Source organism: Antedon bifida, chromosome 8 (genome assembly GCF_963402885.1).
Source record: "Antedon bifida chromosome 8, ecAntBifi1.1, whole genome shotgun sequence".
NCBI classification, from domain to species: Eukaryota; Metazoa; Echinodermata; class Crinoidea; order Comatulida; family Antedonidae; genus Antedon; species Antedon bifida.
The window spans coordinates 14,488,729-14,516,081 of record NC_136233.1 but is presented as its reverse complement, the minus strand read 5'-3'; the positions used below and the strand labels follow the sequence as shown (position 1 = coordinate 14,516,081).

The 27,353-nt window shown below is 32.5% G+C and overlaps 1 protein-coding gene across 2 annotated transcripts; it reads left to right on the top strand.

The window, feature by feature from the left end:
- Nucleotides 1–2,848: 2,848 nt before the first annotated feature.
- LOC144850953 (uncharacterized) lies at nucleotides 2,849–25,472 on the top strand. 2 transcript variants are annotated; one of them, XM_078708478.1, is made up of 9 exons: nucleotides 2,849–4,490; nucleotides 8,216–8,552; nucleotides 10,237–10,338; nucleotides 11,375–11,442; nucleotides 13,426–13,488; nucleotides 14,558–14,688; nucleotides 20,735–20,780; nucleotides 22,062–22,130; nucleotides 22,945–25,472. In XM_078708478.1, exons 1-9 carry the CDS (start codon nucleotides 3,000–3,002, stop codon nucleotides 23,497–23,499), a joined length of 2,862 nt encoding a protein of 953 aa, XP_078564604.1. In that variant the 5' UTR covers nucleotides 2,849–2,999; the 3' UTR covers nucleotides 23,500–25,472. The 2 variants fall into 2 exon arrangements, with proteins under 2 accessions (XP_078564604.1, XP_078564602.1); XM_078708476.1 differs by having other exon boundaries at nucleotides 2,896–4,490; nucleotides 20,735–20,786.
- The last annotated feature ends 1,881 nt before the right edge of the window (nucleotides 25,473–27,353 follow it).

The window sequence follows — 27,353 nt, the reverse complement described above, 5'->3', positions numbered from 1 at the left end:
TAAGAAATATTACAACCGATTTATTGTTTACTTTTATTGTATAGTAAAATGGATAAAATATAGCAAAGTACCTTTCTGCTGCTAAGATAATGTGGTGGACCAATGTCGCCATATTTAGAAGAATCCCAGAGCTGTAAGTTAGCCACCCGTTAGAGGTTCTAAAATCGTATAGTTGTCCCGTAGATCCCCAATCGGTAGCAACCCATATTCCACGAAATCCTGTCAATGTATCCAAAACCGATAAACTTGCGAGAATGATATAGCACGGTTGTTGAAGTGCGCGAGTAGAATATATGGCATACAACACTGCAAGATTTCCAAATATTGTACATATAGTCATAACAACCGATACAACAAAGTAAGGTATATGAAAAGTACAATTTGTTTCGTTTAAGATCATTGTGTTTTTTATGCTAACTTAAGATATTTAGCGTAAGCAAATGGAAAGAGGCCAATAAGCCTTACCAATCAGTCTGGTTGGTGTCTCCACAGCCAAATATTTTCACAAGACCTCTGATCTATCAAGTTTGTGTTTCTAAAAGTTTAGCCAATTCTTTTACAAGGGTTTAGCCACCACAAACGAATAACCCCCGAAGTCCATGCGATAACGTTTGTTGTCTGCTTCTATACAACTAAGTTTTCGAAGTGAGGTCATCGTTCCCTATCGTTCTCTCTATGTCCACTTTTAGTAGAAAAAGTTCACAGGCAATATATTTATCATAGAAAAGTTACGTAATGCAAACGTTGTGAACATGTATTTAGTGTGTTCCCTGTTGGTGCTGATGGATCAGACACAGGCCTTCGTCGATGTTAATAAAGTATGGACGAAGTTACATCGTTCCCTATCGTTCTCTCTATGTCCACTTTTAGTAGAAAAAGTTCACAGGCAATATATTTATCATAGAAAAGTTACGTAATGCAAACGTTGTGAACATGTATTTAGTGTGTTCCCTGTTGGTGCTGATGGATCAGACACAGGCCTTCGTCGATGTTAATAAAGTATGGACGAAGTTAACTTGTTGTTCTTTCCACTTGTACTTGCGGATACGGAATTAATGGAACATGTACTGTTATTTTAGATACGGTGTTTGGTTGCCTTTCTATAATTATGAAATAGACAGTACCAATCAATTGACACACAAACTAGTGACCATTTATAGAACATAATTGGCATTGATCCAGATAAATATGATACGACACAATACTTTTAAAAATTGTATTTATTATTGCGATCTATAATAAGTGAACTTGTTCGATAAAACCTAATTACCTAATGTACAATATTGCAATAACGACACTTAATTGCGTAACGAAACACCATATATATATATAATCAGAAGCACAATATATTACCACAAATGGGTATAACCATAATTTCGGATGATTGACAGACAGAAATTGTTTAGGCCTACTTCATCTCCTGTATAAAACAATGTTCTCAGTGTGCAGAGCTTTAAGGCTTTAGGTTGAAATTTATCAGGCCTGTTACAACCGCTAATGTAGAAAACGCCAGCTAATGTCAAAACAACCGTTAATGTAGAACAATCCACCGCTTATGTAGTAAAACCTCCAGCTTATGTAGAAACACCAACAGCTTATGTAGTAAATAAAAATCAACACCAGCTAATGTAGAAACAGTCAACAGCTTATGTAGTAACGAAAATTGCCTCCCAGCTTATGTAGTTACTATCGCCAGCTAATGTAGAAAATGTTATATATTTTACAAAAATGTCTAATTCATGTGCAAGCATCGATCTTACTTAGCTATCAGTCTTTCCACCTCTCGTAAGCAATGTTTCGACATTAGCTAGCGTTTTCTACTTTAACGGTTGTAACAAGGCCTACAAAAGTTATGTTACAACTTGATTATACAATAACATTAAAAAGTTTAATAATATTGTTACAAAGACTTTTGTGAAAAGGGGAGTTTGGAGGAGTTTGGAGAAACGCCGGATTGAATTTCTTTTTCTCTTTTGTGGGTGTGTCTCACATTCATATAACATTGAGAGATAGGATTATTAATATGTGCCTACACTATAGTTTCTCTCACGAAGCTATTAAATAAATTCAATTATTTTCATTCAAGTTTAGGCCCTACCACATAGGCCTAAAACATTTCCGTTTCCAATTTTCGAATTATGCACACATAACAAATAATCGCACAGCGCCATCACTGTATTAAAACTATATATTTTACCTGTAATTCACCTAACTCAACTGAATTATGTTTTATAATACTTTTAAAAACAATTCCAAATTTGTGTATCTATTCATTCTTTTGTGCATTTAGACCTAGTAATTTTTCAATTCAACTTATAGCACCCTCTTTTTTGTTCTGCAACTCATGACTTTTACCCGTCGTGTTTTAATACTATTAAATTCACTAAATAAATGCAATCTTCTTATGTATGTTGTTGTTTACTGTATCAATTATGTGTTTGTGTATTGTGCTGTTCTTCCTTTTGGATGCACCTTCCACTTGGTCGAGTGCCACTGTTGTAAAAGTATAAACTCCAAATACATTATTATTATGACTCTTAATATTAAATTGTTATTTGAATTCTTTCACAGATAGGCACTATTCATTTTTCTTTAGTATATTATTGACTTTATTTTGCATCTTGGTCACTTGTGCATAAAAATGTTCAAAGAGACTACCTAACTGTATTCACCTAAAAATCCATCGAACAATGATCAAGTAATGTTTTCATTGGAATGGAAGCACGGCACATTTTTATAACTTAAATAATTAACGGTTTATTGCTTCACAATTGTACTTATTGAAGAAAGGTGATAACGCCGCTATCGGTCGTGGAATTTCAATTGTTTCATTTTTATACGAGTAACGAGGAAAAGTAATTTCGATCAAACGCTATGATCAACGCTTTTTACTACTACGGAACGCGGTTTTGGTTGAAGTGTTTCTTTCTTCAACGCGTGTTGTGTTTAGTCACTGAGTCGTGCTAAAGGCATGTAGTGGTAGTAGGTAGTTCGATAAGATGGAAGCTAATCATCACGGAGTTGAGAGAAGACCGTCTGTAGAACATCATTACGAAAGCATTCACGATCATTCTGGACGATATTTAGATGGAAAAGAATCACCAAATAGTGATATTTCATACGATTATCGTCAAGTTCATTCGGACACTTATGGAAGCGATGGTGGTAGGTCCTACGAGTATGCTTATATGTACTCGCCAGGAGCCTTGTCTACCGGAAGTGGTATAGGTGAATCATTCGACTTTGGGCCCGCGTCTGTATACAACAACAAACCTTCACCGGGACAGGTACATGCGCCTGGAAGAGACGATCATTCAGCTATGTATCAACATCCGCAACATCCTTCTCATCATCCAATAAAACGTGGGAGTGTTGACAATACATATCCAAATCACTATGATAACAATCGCGGCGTGCATGTGTCTCAAAGTCCTCGGTCAAGTTTCTCAAGTAGAGGTGAGCCAGCCAAATATGGCAGCCCAAGATCTGCTGCAACCAATCAACATAATCCTGGTATGATGCAGCCTAATTTTGGTGATAGAATGTCTCAGCAATTAGTCAGGGACAGTGTTAATCATTCTCCTCATCATCAACATCGTAGTCCTAGGTCTAGCATAGATTACGGGCATCAAAGAAGGGGAAGTGGTGATCTCAATTCACAGTACAGGAATAGAGGACCACATCCACAGTACCCACCACCACCAAGAGGTGCTCCTCATCCTCATCATATGCAAGGTTACCAATCACCAACAAGAGTACCATTACATAGGGGACCACCACCGAATAGAGGCCCACCTCAACCAGCTAGTTATCAAAAGGTTAACTCAAACTTAAGAAACCATTATCCACACCCCCAAGATCCACATGGTAAACCACCTGGGCAAGGGGTTGTTGACCTTGATAATATTTCATTGATGCTAAAGCAGACAACACTGCAAGGAAATCAAGGAGGTCGTCCGTCATTGACCCCAAGCCCAAATAGTGCATTCACAGGACCCCACGAGCAACAACGTACAGACAGAGGAGGCAGAGGTCATCCAGAAGAAAGTAAAGGGTCAAACCCATCTTTTAGAGAAACCAATTCAGGAAAATCGAGCAACTCTTCAAACCCAAACAGTGGTCTGTGGTTAGACTCAAATCAAAACCACCATGGAAAAAATGGAATACATGTAAATGGAGATGACTATACAACCCCAGTGGGAGTGAAGATAGAAAGAGAACATAAAACAGAGGATTCAATCGAAAAAAGTCGACCACCATTGACAACTCAAAAGTCAATGCCAACTGGAGATCAAAACAAATCTACCATCCCCCCAAAACACGTACGTCAGAACAGCTACCCAAGAACGCAAACATTCGGCGGTAGTCGACAACCCGAAGAACAAGTGCCTGTTTTAAAACAGAACTTGGGTGCAGTTGAACATTTGAAAGAACTTGCACAAGAGAAATCAAATCTCCGACGAGAACCTTTACAGGATTCAGATCACCAGGTAAGATAGGCTCTGATAACTAGTTGTTTTTATTTTGTCTATTTCTTTACAAATTTGTTTTATTAAATTTTTGCTTTTTCAATTTGTTACAGTATTTTGTTTACAGGACAGTATATACAATATACATGAGTATGTTGTATGTGATATACAGTTATAATATGTATTATATCTGTTTGTATGTTTGTCAGTTGTACATGCATTGACATACAGTACTGTAACTGTACAGATACAGTACCAAATGTCCAATTTCACCATAAAAGCTTACTTTAAATACTGTACATGTAAATGTATTGTAGTGTTTCCAGTTTTCTTAATCCCATTGGCTCCTATATTAGGGATAGAAGAACAACACGACAAGACTTCATTGTTAAAGTAAAGGGGCTTTCCCCATAGGGGAGTGTCCCACCGGAGGTGCTGACCTATTTTGGCGACCCATATTCATTTTTATTTATTTTTTATTATGTACATATTTTATTTCAATTTGTTTTTGTTCATGAATTTTGTCTTGTATGTGTATACTGTATATGTAAATGGTATCCAAACTGACAAGCACCCGCTTCTTTTGGTACTATTGAACATTGTAATTGTGAAAAAATATTGTGAAGGAACAATACACCCTACATAGAATAGTATTACTACTAAATTGGCTTTACAATTTGGTAATCAATAAATGACTGTACCTCAGTACATCATTATGTTGGCCATTGATTGTTAAGTTCATTTTTCAAACAATGACTTGTAATCGGTTAATCTGTACTTAACTGCCCAGTTAAAGTTTAAGTAGTTGGTGATAGATACTGTTTTTTATGGAAAGTTTAATTATAGATTCTTATTTTTAATCACACTCCAACTGAACTATTGAGAATTAAATTTGTTTAAATAATAAGAATTTGAGTTTGGAAAACATTTTTTATTTTAAAAATCTAAACAAAATTGTTTCCCTGAGTTCTACTACTGGTAATTTTTGTACATTAATTGAAGTGTTTTTAAATGGAATTTAAAAAATTTGCAAAATTATTTATTATTTAATTACAATAAAGCTTTGAGATTAATTTGTAATTAAGACTTACTGTCTAAACATTCAATGGTATTAAAGGATTGAACCCTGTTGTGTTAATTAAATCATTGCATTTTTTAAAACAGATAATTAATGAGAGAGTGATGTGACCTAGAAAATAAAGTGTGAAGCTGTCTTTTTCAGAGAGGTCAGAACAATGTCGTAAATCATACTACATTTCTTAGCTCACTAATTAAAATTGTTGGTGAACAGAATATAATGTGAAAAAGATTTGAAAACAGTTTTGTTGATTCTTACCATCAAGATTTTTGGTACACCCATGCTTCAATAATTATTTGTAAATGGCGCATCCACCTATCCCAAGGGTCGTATAGTGGGTCATAAAATTGACAAGTGCATTACATACAATATGAAAGGTGCTTCAAAAACATGATAGAAATTACTATACGTAATAAAATCGTCCCAACTTATGAAAAATTTCTTGTTTAACCCACCAGTACAGTACATAATTAATAATTAACTAATCAAACTTGTATACAATTCTTATATTATTTAAAGCACAATGTGTAAACTGTAAGTAACATTAATTAAATGTTAGATCTTAAAGTACAGTACTGTATATAGATATAATGAACACAGATCCATACACATTATCAATGGAAATTGTATTATGATGATGAGATGCCCCATGAGCTTTTACAGCAAATTACTACTGTATCATTCTTGCTTGTAGTGATAGTATACTTCAATATATTGAACAAATACATCGCCAAGATCAAACAAAGCGCACAGAAATGAGCTTATGACCAGAAGAGAAGAGACATCCAAGGCGTTAGTTTAAATTAGTTTTTATCCAAGACCTGAAATTCATTTGTATGACTCGAGCTCATAATGTTGAGTCAAAATGTTAAATAATTCTTTTTTATTTGTTATTAATTTAAATTCTCATGGAATTAAATAGATTTGTTTATGTTCAGTCAGGTACAAATACAATGTTTTAAATGAATCTAAAATTAATTTGAATGTTCCATATCCTATGTTAATGTTAATAGCAAACCTCTTTTATGCAAAATGATATTGTATAACATTATACATTCTAACATAATTCGCTGCAAGGAGATTGTGGCACTGATAGAATAATTACATGTGGAGCATGACCTTTAAGATGTGTAGATTGATTTAAAGAAATGTAGTTGGTCTACAAAATCATGCAATATAAATAGGTCAAGAATATAGGGCCAGTGTCCAATAAGTACCTACTGTATTCTGCAGCATTATTTATAATCAAATACAGTTTCTTACTCCATGATATACAGTATATTTATCAGTTTATTTATCAAAAATTTACATAAAAAAAAGGTGCATACATCGAGCAGCAAATGACTGATGAAGAATGTTTTTTTTTGTTAACATGCAATCCAAAATTTAGTGAGAAATTTTTTTTGACTTAACGCACTACTGGATTTGGACAACAATGCATTCGTCTTCTATTTTAAACCTCAATTATGGGAAATTATCATTTATTGTTAAACTTCAATTATTCAATAGTAGAGGTTCCAAGTGTTGTGAATTGCTGTTTTATTGTTATGAAGTAGACTTCTACTTTGTTGTCATTTACTACAATTTATAATTTAAATTATTTTTTCTGTGAGATCACTTCACATTTTTGTAAATAACAATTAGTTTGGTGTATTTTGTTTGTCATTTTATTATATTTAACCTACTGATAACTGTTAAATATAATTTTGAATTTAAATCTTCTCTGTGTACAGCTGTGGGTCACATATTTCGTTTGCTTGTTTTCTCATGCATGGTATACTCATGGAGGTATAAAAAAATGTTTATACCTCCATGGTATACTGTACTATACTTTTTATTGTATACTGTAGTAGTAGAAACTGTAGTAAGATCAATCAGAAACTATAGTTCAGTTGGTCCAATCGCAACATCTTTCTTGACTGCTTGTTAACCTTTACCCTCTGACCTGTAATACTATCCTTGATGATGGATGAGATTAGTTTCTCCTAAGGTCACATTGTGAAACTGTGTGAGTGGGCTTGTTTTAAGTACCGTACACTGTTAAAGTGATGAAAAGATTGTTAGCCAACTAATATAATAAACTCTACTGAAGTTGTCGGATCAAATATACAGTTTCTACAGTTTTTGGAAATAATGGCACAAAGTTTGTTACAAACATCGGAAAGTTTCCCCTGAAGCAATAACTTAGCGATTATTTGCGTGGCTGAGTGCTTTCATTGTGTAGATAAAGATGATGGAATTTAGGGTGAGTTTCTGTATTGCGGAGGCTCTAGTATAATAAGTTAGTTTTCAGATCTATCCTTCTAATTTGTAGTTATAATGTTTATGTTGCTTAAAGTAAAATAGGTTTGATGATATTACTGTACCATCTACAGTGTTATAGAGCCATTACTACTGCTGTATGTTTTAATTGTTGCGTTGTAATTTATATATTTTTAAGTCTATTGACTTTTTCGCTTGGAAAGACATTGTTAAACACATTGTTAATAATATGTATATATTGTATTTTTAAATGCCAGGTTTAAAAAGAACTTTCGGTTTTCGTTTTCAGTGCTTTTTTTTCCTTTTTTCTGATTATATCTTTATAAGGCCTAGATCTGTAAGACCTGTATCTAGAAAATAATTTTTAAGGAGGAATGTTATGAATAAAATGGCTTCTTTCTTTCAGTTTAAACCTGTGAAAGAAGGCAACTCTTTTCAAGAGAACAGTAAAATCCCTCCTCCTTGTGAGTACCAAGACTTGTCTGCTCAAAAAGAGAACACCCATCCTTGCCCACCAATTGCCGTCCAACAAGAGAACTCGCACCCTATCAGTGGTGGACCATCATTTGCCACTGGCCCACCCGTCTTGGCACGTCAGTTGTCCAGAGGTTCCAACCCGTTGCTGCGTTATGAGGTTATGGGACCAAAGCAGAAGGGAATGTCAGAAGCCGAAAGAAAATTGGAAGAGTTAACAAAACAGTTGGAAAAAGATATGGAAACGACAACGGTAGAAGAAGAATTTGGTAAGAGTTTATAATATACAAAATAATCTTGTGATAAGTAATTGAATTATTAATGCCCCAGTACCCAGAATCCTAACTGTTTTCACCTGTGGGTAACTTGGTCCTTATTTTACTGACAAACTTTCATCTACTGTAATATCGATCAAGTGGAAAATATCAATATAACTAGAGGGTACTCTGAGAGTACAAACCTCCGCCTACTGTAAAATTCCCCTACATAAAATGTCCCCGGAAAATATATAAATATTTTTTAAAATTTTTTATATTAGTTCTAAGTGTAAATAGGCTAACTGCACACTACAAAGTTGTGGATGAGAGTTTGGTGTAATGGTTATGTATCCAGCCTCTCACAGTTGAGATCACTAGTTCAAGTCCTGCTGAGGGTTTTTTTTTTATTTCTTTTTTTTTGTGGACCTTGATCTTTGACCCTGACCCTTCAAAATTTAACCACAAGTATATGATGAGTCATTGATAATTGTGGCTAAGTTTGGTGAGAATCGGATAAAAACTGTGGTCTCTAGGCAGTAAAATATGGTTTTTCACAGTTCATCTTCAGTCATGTAATACTACAATACTGTAGGGAAATCATTACTTATTTGATGTTTCATTTAATTCACCATTCAACTAGCCATTTTATCAGTGCAATCAAATTTTAAAATAGTTTGGTAAACAGATTTTCAGTTTTGTATTGACTTTCTATTGCCATTGCATTGAAATTTGTGTGAACTGTAAAGGTAGCTGTAACGAGGTGATTTGATGTAAATGTATTGGATTGTGAGATTGGATTCAACAGTAAAGTAACGTTTAATTCTAACCATTCAGTAACCTGGTCTCGGAAAAACAAATGAGGTGACATTTCCAAAAATCCGACTCCCTGAAAAAACAGTAACCAAGTGGTTCTTTCCTAGTCATAAAATGCAAAACTACACTTTCAGCAAACACACATTTGGTCCTACCCAAAGGTTTTATTAAAGATTGTACAGCACTGTCAGAACCTTCTCTTCTCTGAAAGATTTTCTATAAGGTATTTTCTATAACACAAAATGAGGTATAGTTCTTTCAAATGATATGTACTGTTCCTTAGTACTTAGTCTAACTGCTAAAATCAAAAACTGATATAATGCAATGGGCCAATGCACTTGTTGGTATCTTGGTCACTCAAACAAAATACCATCTAAATGAAACATTGTGAATCAGTTTGGGCATATTTTCTATTATACGAATATAAAGAGCCCTGTGTAACACTCAAAGATGAAAGAAAAAATACACAAAGACTAAGCCTGTGATAAATAGAAGAGATTGTATAAAGACATTGTGATATAAAGCATAGAAATGAAAGTACAAATTGTATTTTACATGGGGTTACAGTATTGTCAATAAGGAAGTGGTATTATTAAAGCGCTGAACAGCTGGGGTTCTGTTTGGTTTATGGGTTATACCAATATACCAATGTTATGCTTATAACAGAATAACAAGTTTAGAAGTATATATAGCATCAACAATCAGGCTGTTTTTATTTTTATGTACCTTGCCCATGTAAATAACCCCATGGGGCCTACTGGGAGGGTGCCTAGTATCTTTCTATGTAATATAATTGCACGATTAAACTTAATATGCATACAAAACCTTCTATTCCTTTCTCTCTGTCTAGTTTTAAACATTTAATGTTTTCTTCATTTACTAGGAGTTTGTGTCAAATGTGGCAAAAAGGTCAAGGGAGCCGGTCAAGCATGTCAAGCAATGGGCAGTCTTTACCACACCCGATGCTTCACATGTGTGTCATGTGGTAAGTAGTTGTCACATATTTTGACCATTTGCTCTCAACTGAAATATAGTATGGTTTCACAGAATATATCTTCAACCGTCATTTCACCAAATACCAGTACTTTTAAATCTTCTTTAAATAAGAGATTAGACAAATAGTAAAAACTACACAAGTACTGTACATGTCTTTTTTCTTAAGGTCATGTTAAGCTACATACAGTCACTGGTAGTCAATGATTTGATGGTGACCTTTGTCCCAAACATGTATAAGAAGTAAAAATTATCCATGATATTGTGACTTTATTTGCCTCTAGTTGTAAAAGAACATGACCTATATATATTGAAGACATTTGATATCACAATTGAAATGCTCTACAATCGTGGTATATCTTTAAGTCTAACTTGATGATGCATGAGATAAAAAAAAATGAATGTTCTTTTACATAGATGATTATCTTGATTTCAGATGGTGACCTTTTGACCTGAATATTAGATATGTTGATATGATAACATACTACATTTATGATTTTATTGTTTTAGTAAGGTGCAAAAATACATAAGGAAGAATGCAGCTGATACAATTGCTTGCAATTTGTGAAATTACTTGTCTGACTTAGAAATATATATATATATATATATATATATATATATAAATTTGATCTAAATACTGACAAATCAATGATTCTGTAGGCATTTGTATATAATAATCAAATAATATTAAAAATGGAAAAAATGAAAAGCTAGAGATTATATACAGAAAACATAGTCCTTTAAATAAATTTTATATTATATTAAATTGTAATTGATGTGTAAAAATTGTATATTCAATTTACCATATAAGGAAATGTTTCATAAAATGAGGATGTAAATAATATTATAATTACAAGTGTAAAATAAACATTGTTCAGGTACAAGCTACGGTATAATTATTTTTAACAATACTTTAAATAGGTCACAGAGAACTTTACATTTAATAGCGATTTAGCAGCCAACCAGTGGTATTGTTCGTGTCCACCAAAGTGTTTGATTGGTCACTTTTTTTGTTTTTCTATATTCAGGTCGAGCGTTAAGAGGTAAAGCTTTCTACAACGTTCATGGAAAAGTATATTGTGAAGAAGATTATTTAGTAAGTTGTAATTTAGATATTTATTACCAAACAATTATTAGTTTTTTTTTTTCAATTTCTGCCAAATAAAGATATAAAAGGCAAGGAAAGACCAAACACCTACTGTATGTTAGTTGGCCATAGTGGTTACTATACTGAAACACCAATTTACATGCAGTGCATAATAATCAATGTATTGCATAATAATCAATGTATTTCATAATAATCAATGTATTGTGGAATATTTATGTCACACATTTACACATATCACACATTTACATATACATTGATTACCAAACAAATACAAATAAGCAAATATCTTTTTCTGTATGAAAAATGTAAGATATTTGCTTATTCATTACATAACAATATTTCATGGCAGAGGAAAATAATAAATATTTCATGGAAAATATACTAATTATGATTTATTTGTAATTTGCATATTTCACATTTACATATTTATTTATGTAATGAAAGAATAGAGGGAAAAAAATAAAAATATTGTTTGAACTATTACTGTTTTTGAATTAAAAAATAATGGTTGAATTCTGTATCTGTCATGAATGCACACTTTATATTTATAACGTCCTCCTTAATTGCATGTGATATTCAAGCTCTATTGCAACCTCATGAATATTCATATGTATAGTGTGTAGGGATATTCACATGGTAATAGCAATAATTAATTCTCAACAACCTATTGGATTGATTGCATATTTGATTGTTATTCTTGTCTTGATATTATTATAAAATGTGTAGGCCGTGCTTAGGTGTTATCCAAAGACCTTCAATAAGTTTGGGGACCCAGTGGCTAGGTCAGTATGGGGTGATTTTTAAACAATTTTATGATTCTTTGGAATTAGTTGTAGGTGACCACATAACCCCATCCATGGAGGTATTTATACTTCCATGCCCATCCAAACACATTTGTGCCCCTCCGTGTTCACTGCATATTTCTCTAGTAATTAAGGAGATGCCTTTTGTATATAGACAGAATTTCCTTAACAAGGATGTCCCTTGAATAGAGATTGGTTGTATTGTTTAAACATTCTCCGCATTCATTTCACAAGAAAGTGTCCCCTTAATGGGGTGCCAAAGGAGGGGTTTTGCTGTAGTCCCCAATTATAAACGACTTGATCAATAACAACAGAATCCGGTCACCTGGGTCAACTTTATTATTGCAAAGTTGGATAACATTCATTGTATCTTGATGGAGATATGCTCATCTATTATTTATGTATATAAAAAAATAAACAATATATTAATTGTGATATAACTTGATTGATTGTTTCCTTTTTGTTAGGATGATACATCTGTCCAGAATATTATTATAATATCCTCATGTGTTATTCAGTATGATTCACTCTTTATTGATTTTGTCTGTGTGGTAATTTTAATAATGCAGTTTTTGCATCTTGAGTTGAATGTTATTAAGGCTTCTCTAGGTAAAGTTCACCCAAAACTGAATATAAAAAAACCTAGGCTTGCATATAAAGGTGCACCTGAATGAAACAACCTTGGTGTTGTTGACATTCACTTGTCTAGGACGACGTTCCACAAATTATGGGCCATGGTTCAAATTTGGGCCGCGAAATATGTTTGAAGGGCTGGAGGAACCGGATTTTAGGCCGTGAAATAGTTTACAGAATGCTGCTCTAAAACATAAACTTCATTAAAGCTGTTAAATATATATTTAATTTATGTACTGTAAATAATATTGTAACAACATTGTTGTTTTCTTGTGTACAGTATGTGCACAACCCCAGGGATGAACAACCATATGTTGATCTGGGCCTCTGTGGTAAAATAAAGTTGAATTGAATTTAAAAAGTTCATAAAAGAACCACCAATCTAAATCGCATGCATACAAATACATATCCACCAAAATAAACCCCCGCAAAAAACAAAAAACCAACCAACCAGTGTCTATACCCCTCCCATTATTTTTTTTAAGCGTATTCCTGTTCACATACCTTCATTCGTTTTTTTTTTTATATTTTGCAGTATTCTGGATTTCAACAAACAGCAGAGAAATGTGGAATCTGTGGACATCTCATTATGGAAACGGTTAGCTTTATTAAAAATCAATTTCTCTTCATTATTTATATTGATCTTCCTTCATTTAAAAATTCTATAGAATTATATTCATGAAAGAAGAATCCAAACATTTTTTATTTTTGAGGCATTTTTAGTTTCTTAAATGCTGTATAGTTTTTATTTATAACTATTTATTTATTTCAACCATGTTTAAAGAGTTAATAGCCCAGTGGGTTAAATATTGTAAGAATACGAAGACAAACACATCTTCAAAACCTAAGTACATAGAATATAGTACTATACATTGAATTTTTTTCTGTATTTCTCAATTGTTTTGTTATTAAATTTGCCGTTATTGCTTTTAAAATAATATAATTATATCAAATAATCATAATTTCTGCTGTTAAGTATGGCATTACTTAAAACATAGACAACATTACGCGTCATTATTTCTGTATGTGTCTACAGTGAATGCCAAGATGATGTGAACGCTCCTAATGAATTATTACAAATGTCATAAGTACACTCTATGGACCAATATGTTAATCAAAGTGGATTTCTTGAAGCTATAATATGAATATGAGATGGCAATTATCAGACAAAGAACATTTATTATTTATGATATTAATAATTTACATTATTGAGTGTCTAAAGCGAATGTTTATTTATCATAATTTTGATTATTATTATTATTATAGAAATCATAATAATTATCATTGTTTTCATTATTTTCATTATCACTATTCTTTCTTTTAAAATGTACTTTTGGTACAAGTAATTAAAAGAGAGCTTTTGGTATGCAGTTAACTAGGATCTAATGTAATGTGTGTATTTGAGGACATTGGGGCGTGCCTCCTCAATTGGTTGCTCTACAGTTTTGGCCGATTTTTGGTCCAACCAACGACACAATATGTGTTGGTTGTTCTAGGCTGTTGCAGAAGCTCTTAACGTGCAGAGGTCGTACAGATAGGTCATCAAAGCAAAATCTCCCATAGTGCTAACATAAGAAATATAAGGGTAATAAATGTCCTCACTAGGCAAGCCTTCAAACAATATAGTATTGCAATTGCAAATTTCTAGTGTAATGTTCTCTATGTAGATTCTGCAAGCAATGGGCAAGTCCTATCATCCAGGCTGCTTCCGCTGTGTTGTATGCAACCAGTGTCTTGATGGTGTACCATTTACGATAGACTCGGACCACAAGATATATTGTGTCAAAGATTATCACAAGTGAGTATATTAATTGTTAGTTATAGTACTCTACTAATACTTCCACAACAATAAACTATTCAACTTATATAACATCACTTTACAGTCTCCTCCAATTAAATACCACTTAAATTAAATTAAAGGGAAAAAGTGATGAAAGGTCACTAATAATACGTTTTTTTGCACAGGGAACGGATCGAATTCGGCATTTCATTGTGTGTTGATTTAACCATAATTATCATGTTTTATCAAAATTTTCACATAATTATTTAAATAGTTATCTCAATTTCTGTAAAACCAACGTTAAAAAGAGCCAATTTCCGTAGTGATTATGGACGTATTGTTCCATAGAACTTTTGTGTATTCTGTTTTTGAGATCTGGTAACATACATCCCCTGTTTGTTGAAAGTATCAAGTTTTATAAAGTGAAATTCAAGAGGTAGAAATCTTTTTTTTAGTACCCAAAGGAAACCACTTTATCCCTACAACATTGGTCTATATTATCAGCTTGGGATGCAAACAGGTGCATGTCAAAGGTCATTGCTATGCTCAGCATTACTACATTATGTATTTATATATGGATTGTACAGGAAGCAATGAGCCTCAAAGTATCAGACAGTAACTCATTGTTTTTGAGCATCCTCCCTGCCCTGGAATTGTTCAATTGTCTGATAGGCGGTTGAATTTTTGAGAAAGTGGCAAAGTTTAGTAACCAGTTGATATTTTTCCTGACTATACTAAAATTGGTTGCTTTATTTCTATTGTTGGGCCAGTACAGTCGTTAATATAAATGCATTTCTGTATCTAACCCTAACATGAAAAATGTTCACTAATGTAATAGAAAAAATAAAATAATTTCTTCTGATTAATGAATAATTAATCATTTTTACTATAAGTAAAATGTGATAGCTGTGTAACTTCATACAATTATTGCTTTTCTGAATAAATTGTATGTATGTGTGTTTAAGCACGTTAGCAGTGTATTTCACATGGTAATCATATGTCCAATAATTCATAAACTAAATCCCAGTACGATATCACTTCACAGAGGCTCGTCTCATCATGATTATCATTTATATTTGTAGGCTACGATTTTAGGCTAGGTGTATTGCTCTGAAATAATGATGATTTTTTAATATAAAATGAAGTAGTATTACACAGAAACAGAATGATTTCCCATTTTAGTAGTTTAGTTTTAAATGTTATATATTGTTATATATTCAATGAAACGATATGCACATTGTCACATTTGATTGAATATTTTAACATAAAATTGGTAGTATGTTTAGGGGCTGAACTTGATTAGTTTTACTATTTCTTCCCATGATGTGTATTGTATTTTGTTTATGTTTACCATGTTTATGATTTATTTTGGGTAAATAAAAGAAAGACCACATACAACAGCTAAATATCCAACGTAACGTTATACTGTACAGTTCACATTGCATATTCATAACTAATATCTATGAAATATTAATTAATTTATTTGAAATATGATTTGATTTGTTTTATTCATGCTACTTAGCAGAAGGTATCTTGTAATCTTATGTTATTCTTGCATGGTATATAATTGATACATTGGATCAACAACAAGTTTTTTTTATCATCATCATTATCTTCCAACATAACTGTACAATAATTAAAATACAATTACATTTTTAATTGTTTTCATTGGATTATCAAATCATTCAACACTTATTATAATATCTTTAGTGGTTACAATTCAAATGGATATATTTATTCATGTAAAGAACTAAAATTTGCATGTCATTTGCATATTCATTGCTTGTAGAGACACTTCCGGATGAAGCATCCACTGACTGCCACGGTAGACAATTTATCGCCATGCTTGGGTTTCTATTTGGTGATTTTACTTTTGAAGCTTCTAGAAAATAAATGTATACGTCTTTAGATTATTCAATGCAGTAATATAATGCAATAAAATTACTAGGCAATAGTTAAGTTCGTTTCGCGAACGAATAATTACCAATGCATCATGCCTCGAGGTAATTGTGTATTCATGATTAATTGTACTCATTAATATTCATTATTCATACTTATAAATATTCATGATTAGTCATGAATTTAAAATACAAGATTTACTATTGATAGGCCTACAGTAATATTATAGAATTTGTCTTTATTGCCGTTATTTATGAAAACACTTACGAAATAAATGGAAACTTTAATTTAGTTGAAAGCTGTAATTATGTTGCTCAGGTTATTAATTTTGCATCCATATCTAAGGGGGTTTTTTTTGGGGGGTTTTTTTGGTCTATCTGGTTACATATTACGCTATTTTAGTCTGCATGGCTATTTTATGAACCATATTGCACTGGTGGTTGTGCTTAAAACTTATAAGGGAGATTTTTTGGTGGTAAAGGGAACAATTCTATTATTCAGATACAAATGCTTTGGTTTGATAGTATAGCGATTATCTAGATTTTTTTTCTGACTCATTTATCTATTTTCTATAAAAAATGATGGTTTAGTTGCATCCTAGTGGGAACTTAGCTTTACTGATGGTATTTAACAATAATAAATTGTCTATTATATTGGTATCTCCTTCCAGGGTAACAGAAAAATGCCACTTTCATTTTTCATTCTTCTGAATTTGATTATTTCAAAACAATAGAGTTTCAATTTGATTGTTATTTCCTTGTGTGACACCCTTTTATCACTTTCAAATTGAAATACTTAAGAAATAAGAGATTTTTTGTACTCTTTTCCAAGAAAAGTTCATGTCCATCACTGTCGTCCATCACAGTCGTCCAAGGTGCATCTCATTCTCATGTTGGTACATGTCACAGTAGCTAAATAGTATTTAAGCCCCTCATAAAAAAAGGAAGAAAATCCTGGATGCAACCAACATTATGTTTAATGTGTTAGTGCTAAAATTGTTGAAACCGAAAGCCTTAAAGTCAAATTTCAATTACCTTACTTTATATCACAACTTAAATTTCAATCGATTTTGTAGATGATTTTTTAAATGATTTAAAGTTGTGTACAGTAAAACCTCAGTAATTAAATGTCTATTAGATTTGTTCTGCTTTCACAAACTATTTAACTTGTTGTTTCTTCACAGCATTAGCACCTTTAATCTTGTTATAGTTTGTTGACAACCTTTTAACTAGTTTTGTATGGAAGATAATGGATGCTAAAAATATCCCAGATTTATAAATAGAGGGCGCTAATTCTTATTTTAGATTTATAAATCCGGGTTAAAAATATCCCAGATGTATCAACAGAGGACGCCAATTTATATTTACTGACATTAATTGATATGAATAATGTATATAATACATAATTGTATTATTATATATTATATATTGTTTTCTCAATTTTCCTTATAGTTTAACAACACTGTAAGTAAAATGAACTAACCGTGGCATGAAGAGTATTGTAATCATTGATATTTTAATTATGATATAAATTTATCTATATTTTTTTTTTAATTTATCCCTTTTAATTGTTTATTTTTTAATTGTTTTCTTTGTTGTATTCGTCCTACTGCTGAGGGAGATCCAGAGTGTTGATAAAATTACAACATTTCTAGTATCACTATAAATTATTTTCTAACAAATTTACAGAATAACTAATGAAAACTGCCATTTCGGGGGTTGTTATAATTTATTTATCAGTATCATATATCAATTCAGACTGGTACTCCCACAATCCGGGTTCAAATCTGAAGTTATGATTTGAGCTTGGATACAAAAGCATCATTCTTGGAAAGTTTGGACTTTGATGGTATTCTCGCCACTTACCTTAAAATATAAATTGTGTTGTCTATGTTAAGCATGTTGATTCATTTATTATATGTAATGTTTATAGTAAATATAAAAATAATACCTATCCCACTTTTGTCCTTTACTGTTATTGATGGTCTCTGTGAACCCCTTTGTATTATGTATTATACTGAATCTGTGTATTACTTGGCAAAGTAGAATTTTGCCAAGTATAGTAATTGCTTTGTATGTTTGTTTGTTTGTTTGTTAGCACGATAGCGTCTATAATTTTCAAGTTATATTTTTCGGTGTAAATAGGTATATACTTACAGATCATACCTATTGAAATTTAAGAAAATTGGTTTATTAAAAACTTCCCAAATAAAAAAAAGAAAAATGTGTATTCATTTAACATGGCCCGAAATATCAACATGCACCCAGCCTCTGTGGCAATATTTTGCCAAGTACTTCACTCAGTTTCTGAGTGCTTTCATTATTTTGTTGATGAGCACCCATTCTTCCTATAAATTTCTGCAATCTGTACTACACTGTTTTACCATTATCAGCCATAATTGATAATTATCAAACGTGTTATTAGTCATTCAACAGATATGTTGTATATTGTTACTAGGTTAAACATTAGCCTGCCCTCATTTGTTGCGTTTGTTTACTTTAGTCTTCAATGTCTATTAACTTGTGGTCAGTATTAATACTTCTTTTGATTTATTGGTGAATTGAAATATTAGATGTTGTTTTGATACCACCTACACTAGATTTGTATAATGTACAACCATACCTCGTTTAGGGTGTAAACTCGCCTTTCAATTGGACTTAATACGATAAATGCCAATGGTCTATATAGGGCATATCATATTATGCAGCAGATACAGATATATATTATCTGTCTTAATTGTAAAATATATATGAAAATTGTCTTCCTTCGTTTGTGAGGTAATATATTATTAAAACACATTTGAAATACATGAAAATACATTTAAAATACTTATACAATATATTGCAATTGTGAGTTTTTATTGGAGCCAATTCATTCACTCTCCTTGATAAATTTTTTAATTATTAATTTTTGTATATGGGAGATATCGTGAGGGTTTAATGTGTTACAGATCACAAATGATATATTTATATAAGTTGAAGTGTACCTGTGTAATTTATTTAATCATGGAGGTATGATTTAATAAAGTAAAAAGTGAACAAAAATCTATTCCTTCTTCAAAAATGGTATCTCCCAAAATTATTACTTGAGGGCAGCAGAGCAGAATAAAAATAATATAAGCACAGTACTTAACACTGTTATGACGAGCATGAAGGTAACATTATTATGCTCTAGACCATAAAAAATGGAAACAATTTTACACATGACTGCACACTGTTCTGCATTAACTTCAACCTGTTGTTTCAGAACTTTTTTTTCTGTTTTACATTTGTTCAATCACGGTTATGTTCTTCGGTAGTACAGATTTTCTATTTTGTTTTTATTTTGAAAATAAGTTTTTCCTTTTTCTGTTCTCCCTAAAATATGTCCTATTGACTTTGTAATCAACCGTCTTGTTACGTGTCAGTGTCATTGATCCATCAATACAATTTTATTTCACATATATTTTATTATATACTATAACTCAAGTGAAGAGGTTAAATTTTGCACAATGCACTTGTTTACCCTCATAAGCACATGCACAGACATTCTTACATTATGAAAGAATTTTCTTTTTATACTTGGTAAGTATTGTACAAAGAATGATGATATTAGAGTAGAAATATGCCGTGTACATTAATAGTATACTACTTTGTAGAGATGTGTACTCTACAATCATATATAGTAAAGTTTGGCTAAATTGGTTACATACACTTGAATTTATCTAGTGGTTGGGAGAGAGAACTACATTAGAAATTGTACACTCACTTTCCAAACCCAATTGTTTTTTTTAATGGAAGAAAAGGGACACACTAAAGCTACCAGATTTTTGCTAAGGAATGGTTTTAAAATGACATTCAAACAAACTCATTAAATTTAACCAAATGTAGCCAAAACTTTTCTATAATTTGTTTTTCTTGTAGTTTTACTTTAGAATGTATTTACCCAAAAATCCCAACATTTTCACCTATGGCTCTTGTCCAGATTCCATTCCATTTTTCCTGTGGCCTACACAATGGCTGAACCGTAGCCCTATAATGAGCCTTATTACAGAACTTACCCAGTTGTCTGAGGGCTTGCTTCATTTGCTGGACTGAAATGGTTAATTTCCTTAAAATCATACCATCTTTACAAAAAATCACGCTATTGCTCTTCTAATCACGAAAACCCCGCTTCTCTTTTTCAGAATTCATGCACCGAAGTGTGACATATGTGGCCAGCCTATAACCCCGGTAGAGGTATTTCCATTACTTTGCTTGCACCCTGTCTACTAACATGTACTCCGCCGTCTCTCTGTCGGCAATCTCATTCTCATTTCCATCCTCATCGTCCACCAAAACATGGCACCAAAATGCACATAGGTCGGTAAGGAGTAATTAGAATAACACAGGTGGTGTAGTTTGTGTACAACACAGGTGGTATGTATGTAGTTTGTATACAGTAGAACCTCTATTAAGACACTTTCCCATAGACAACATATATTTTGCTACGGCCAACCTCTATCAGAGGACACTTTTTAGGGTCCTGATGGTTTCCTTTTTAATAGGGGTTCTACTGTACGACAGTTGATATTGTAGACTTGTGGTTATGGTGCTTGTCTATCAATACCAGATTCTTGGGTTCAAATCCTACTAGGAGCTTTACTTGTATCTGTTACTTAGCTATCAATTCCATAATTGTGGTTTTAAATACAGTCTTATCCCATGTTTTGTTATCACAAAAAATAGCACTCTGCACCAAAACACTTCACACCCAAGACAAGAAGAATAGCATCTTTTATATGTTTTTATATTGTTAGATTGCCACCTATTTGAACTATAACAATCCTTGGCAATATTTAATTCATCAAAATAATTAAATTGTAATTTAGTTGTAAAACTAAACAATTATCTTTTCATAATTTACTTTACTGTTGTAACTAAACAATGTGTTAACTTGTCTGTCTAAATGTTTGATTGATGTGAGTGGGGCACAGTTTTCAATACACAACAGTCTTAATGGGACATAACCGTACTTTAATTTAGTTAAGTTCAGTTTAAGCTTTTTGGGAGGCAATAAAGCAAAACTTCTAATGAATTTGCTAACCTGAAAATGCTTATATTTTGTCCAAATTTTATTGGTGACGCCTTTTGATGACACAAAAAAACAAGCAAGATTATTTCTTTAATCATGCTAGTTGAAGGTTTTTTAATAGAATACTATTTATTTGCAGCTTACATAATTCAATATAAAACATCAATTAAAAGAGTTTAAAGCTTCATGCGTTTGCTGTGTGCAAGATAGTTTGATCTTCTCTTTCTTAAAATTCATCATGTCATGCTGGGTTATTTTTTTTATTAAAAAATTATTACCAAATGTTTTCAAATTTTAATTATGGTCAAGAGTCAAAGGTCCCACTTACAATGTTCAGGTCCAGCTCCCTTTTTAATTGTAGAATACTGGCATGTATATGCACCTGAACATCCTTTTTTAGATTTGATTGTGAATGTTTTTTTATCTTTATTCTTACTTAGGGAACAAATGAAACAGTACGAGTAGTGTCTATGAATAAAGATTTTCATGTTGATTGTTATAAATGTGAGGTAAGTGGCATCGTAGTTAACATGTTGGCTTTACCAATCGTAGGACCTGTTCCGAATCTTGGCCCAGTATATCAGGATTTTCCTTTCATGCAAGTTTAGAAAGCATGTATTGTTTCCCATCAGATTGCGCCATGAGAAATGATTATCAGAATGGTCACGTGCTATCAAAATGGAACAATTGTTTAATCGTGTCACTTTGAAATTTTTATTCATTTTTATTTTTATTTCAACAATATTTAATGAGGGTGATCCTCTAGCATAAGCTAATCATTAGGGACCCTCAAACAATACAAACAGTAAATACAAAATAAACTATAAAAATACAAAATTAATAAAGATATAAAAAATAAATAAATCATACTGTAAATTATAGAAACAGTGCTCATATTCGGAACATGATCTCATAATCGCGTCGATTATGAGATCATGTTCCGAATATGAGCACTGTTTCTATAATTTACAGTATGATTTATATATAATTTACACAGTGCTACGCAACATCATTGATTTATATAAAAAATAAATATATATATAAATATACAGTAGGCCTACTATGTAAGAAGGATAATTAAGAAATAAAATCAGAGAGAGAGAAAGAGATATTTTTTCAAAAGAGATTTAAAGGAGAAAAAATTAAAGATTTACGAATGCTTAAAGGTAGAGAATTAAAGAAAGAAGGAGCATTGAAACTGAAAGAAAGTTTAAAGATTTCAAGGTAAGGACGAGGGATAAGAAGTTCTCCTAATATGTTGGAAGTCAATACATCAATTACATACAATTTAAGGATTAATAACTATGATTATTTTCTATTCAGGATTGCGGAATACAATTATCAGATGATGCTGAGCATCGATGTTACCCATTAGAAAACCACCTGTATTGTTACACCTGCCATGTAAGCCACCTGGCAACATCCCCAACAGGTTCATCGCAACCATACTCGCCACAGATGTCGCCCAGATCTGGTTATCAAGCATCACCTAAAAGGCGTCACCCGTCACAGAGCAGCCAACGATCGAATTCTCCACAATACGGACCCTTATCGCCAACCTCAGGAGTATCGTCTCCAAGAACTATGTCACCTCAGAATGCCGGTTTTAGCAGATCTGCATCAACACGTAGTGACTCGTTTCAAAATCAGCAACGTGGCAGTGGAACACAACCTTATCAGGAGGGGCGCCGATCTCCTCCACCGCCTTACTCACCACATGACCCCCACCCTGGACAATACGACAATCCCCAATTGTCACGGTACGGTTCACAGGATCGTGGAATTTTTCCGTACCCGGCAGCACCGGGAGTAGCAGGAGCGAAACACCGGCAGCCTACTGATCGTGCTTTAGAAAACTATGTGGTTACAGATTTATGAGATCAGCATCAGCGATTCTTTCAGAGAAGAAAAGTATTCAGGTTCTCCTGATAAATAGAACCATTTATTTAATGTACAAAAACACTTGCCCTTAAGTTTCTGTAAATTTTACAGTGTAAACGGTTATACTCGATTACTGCTATTGTCAGCATTGTCTGTAAATTGTAAATTAAAAACGATAATGCATTTTATAAACATATTTTATTTTAATCTTCCATTTTATTAGAAAAAAAAAGAAATACATTTATGGTGTAACTATTGTATGAATATAAATGTTTTGAATGAATTCAAAGCAAATTTTGTATATACATTGCAACAACAAAAATTAATGAACATTCGTCCCGTGTTAAACTCATAAATGTACAATCTTCGTTATCCAGAGGAAGTTACTGTGTTTTGTCAGAAATACTTGAATTGTCTATTGTAGAGCCTCTATTAAAGGATACCCTCATAACCCATTAATATGGGTGTCGCCATAAACTATGTAGTGTTGAAAACTGTATTGCCCCTTGTTTGTTTCATGAGAAAGTTCCTCAGAATAGGGGTGTACCAAAGGAGGGCTCGCTCTATTCTACTGTAATATTATTATGTGGTATTATCATTATGTATTCAACTAATAATATATACATAAATGTATTCTGAAATAGTTGTAATCATTTTTTTAAGCTTTTCCTTTTTATGTATTGTCTTCCATTCATGTGTAAGAGTTTTAAATCCCCTTAGCTGTAGAATTTAAAGAGTCAGTTTTTGTATTGCTCTACCAGCAAGAAGTCGCCTTGTAATCAACTTATTTAGCGATATATTATAATATCATAATAATTTAGTGTTTTAAGGCTCTTGGTTTCCAATACATACAGTTTATGCTCCAGTGTTTCAAGACTCTTCTGGTACACCAGGCTTGACAGTGGAATTTGATTTACTTACTGCAAAAAGAGCCAGTATTTGGTTAGTATGACTTTGCTAAGGTTAAGTACTTAAGCATTTCCATGGAACTATAAAGTATTATAAATCCATGGCTTTTCAAGCCAAGATGTTTTATACATATGTATAACCTTTCGTCGTATGTGTATTCACAATGAGGGTATTATTATATTAGTTTAAAGTTCTTTCTAACAAGAATCTGAACAAAATAGTACAGTATATACTTATTTTGTATCAATACAAGTCGTATTGTGTCGTACCTCTAAGGGTGTAAAACACAGTGCTGTTTAGTGGTTCTAGTAAGAGACCAAAAGCATGCTAAATACCTCTGAACATCCGTCACAAAAATGTATAAATTTAATAATTGTTACGGTATTGTATTACTGCATGTACCAATATGTACTAAGCGTTTAAAATTAATTTTAACGAAAGGTGTATTGCTGGACACTGTCGCAAGTAAAGTTGTGCGTCTTAAGTAGGGCGTATTTTCCAGTGCTTTGACGAAAACAATTTCGTTTTCGGCACTAAGAAACGTGTCAAAATAGGATACGTCGATTATAAAATACACTATTACCTAATACAAAATAGACATACAACCTAACGGCCATTGTTGAATCGAAAATCGTTTCAATTGGTCACTGTAGACGTTCGCGTACAAACGGTGATACTATTATAGTAGCCATTTTTGTACGCGCGCGTCCTAGTAATATGGTGTAAACTTTATTGCATTTCCTTGTAAATAGTTGTTTAGCTTCTTTCTCATAAAGGTGACTGTGTACACTGTGTTATAATGTATCAATGCATTGTGTCGATAATGTTAATGTACCGGCTAATCATTCGTAACAAGTTTTATGAGGAGTTTTATTATGCCACGTGATGGGATGACCGTTTTGTTTATTAGTCAATTCTACCCGCCGAAAACCGACGATAAATAAATATTAATAACAATATAGGCTAGTTGTGTTTGTCTTTGCATTCATTATATTCGTTTACAAGTTGATATGCTTCCAGATATTTGTACAGTACATAATAACATGAGTAGTTTTTTCAATAAGTTTTTCGACGCCGATATACGCGCAACGCCATTAATTTGACCAATCAAGATGAGTAGAGATAGGTCATCATCCAATCGCGTCGTGATTGGTCAATTGTTCTGCTCTGCTACCAAACTCTCGGATAAGATAATATCACCAATGCTGCCCATCCTTTTGTAAAAGAGAGTACAGCGATGTTGGCAACATTTGGCCCTTCAAATTATTTAGGCCCCTCCTACCACCCCGTCCTGTCAAAGTTTATAAATAATTCGCCACTTCGGTAGAACATAACATATCAGATTATGGGTTAAGTACAACGAAAGGCCCACTATTAATAAATCGGTCAAGTGGACTCCTCGAAGTGTGTAAATATTATTATCTTTTGTGCGTCTTAATGAGCAGTATGGTATATAATACAATACTAAATGTTGATTGAATGAGTATGTTTATGTGTAATTTATTAACGGATTTAGTTTTTAACAACCTATATCGCGGTATTCTTGACCTTAAAAGCCAGGTGCGGGCAAAAAATGTCTATTGATCATACATTCCAATAATTATCGATCTATAGTTTCCCTATGTTTCATAATTTTGGGATTTATTTGTTGAAAATAAGTACTTTCTTATAAGTTGGGGTGGTGGGGGATAGTTTAAATTACACAGTAAAATCTCTATTCTTTTGTACACAAATGTAAATAGAAAGGCACTAAAAAAAAGAAAAATAAACGGTGTGGTAAAAATGTTATCAGATGACTAAATATAGGTAATATAATTTTTAAGTATCTAGTAATTTTATTTTCATGCTATAGCAATACTTATCCATCGTATATATATCTTTTTTCACCTTCTAGGGAGTCACCAGACATGTTAATACATTAGGTTAAACTACCGTACCTAACTACTGAAAAAAAGTCTTCCTGGTTTTTTTATAGCAGAATTTTGCCACATTTTGTATTTGACCATTTTAAAGGAAATTCATGTTTTTTCGTCTTGATTTCTATTACAAATATTAGATTTATGTACAATTAACCAGATATTATATTTAAAATTCATGCCTGTACCTGAACTTTAAAGCTTAGTAAATTAGTGTTTATTCACGAAGACTGGGAAACGTTCAAAAGTGTTATACACAATACAAGAAACATTGAAACAATTTTGGTAATTGTAGATCCTGAAATGTTTGTACTCCTTTTGGTGTGGTTCAAACGGAACTAGGAACTTCCGATGTTCTTATTCGATTCACAATCATGGTACTATGGTTAAATCTGTATGTTCGACAAAAAGTGTACTTTCGTCATACACATACTGATTTACTAAGAAGAAAAAGAAAAAAAAATCATAAAGCGTCAGCCGGAAATTCAACAGAAACTATCGTACTTTTCGTTTCGGATTTACAAAAAGAAGAAACGTCACAGGCGTCAGCAGTTTGAAATTCAAAAGAAGAAACGTCAAAAAGCGTCACCAGTTTGAAATTCAACAAGTGAAACGTCACAAAGCGTCAGCAGTTTGACATTTAACAAAAGAAACGTCACAGAGCGTCAGCAGTTTGAAATTCAACAAAAGAATCGTCACAAAGCGTCAGAAGTTTGAAATTCAGAAGAAAGTACGGATTTAAGTAGGAAGAAACGCTATAAAGCGTCAGCAGTATTAACCAGATGGATGGAATGGATTGAACGTAAGCAATACATTATGTATGTATTATTAAACGTTTAATCTCCCATTGGCAATTGTATTTTAAACTAACTCGTTTAAACTGAAGTAGGATTATTTGGATATTGAGTGTTTCAAAAAATACGCCTCCGGAAAGAACAAACGCAGAACCGCTATATTTCTTGGAAGTTGCTAGAACAAAAACTGGCCACAACCAACCACGTTGTGCCACACAATTACGTCACTATT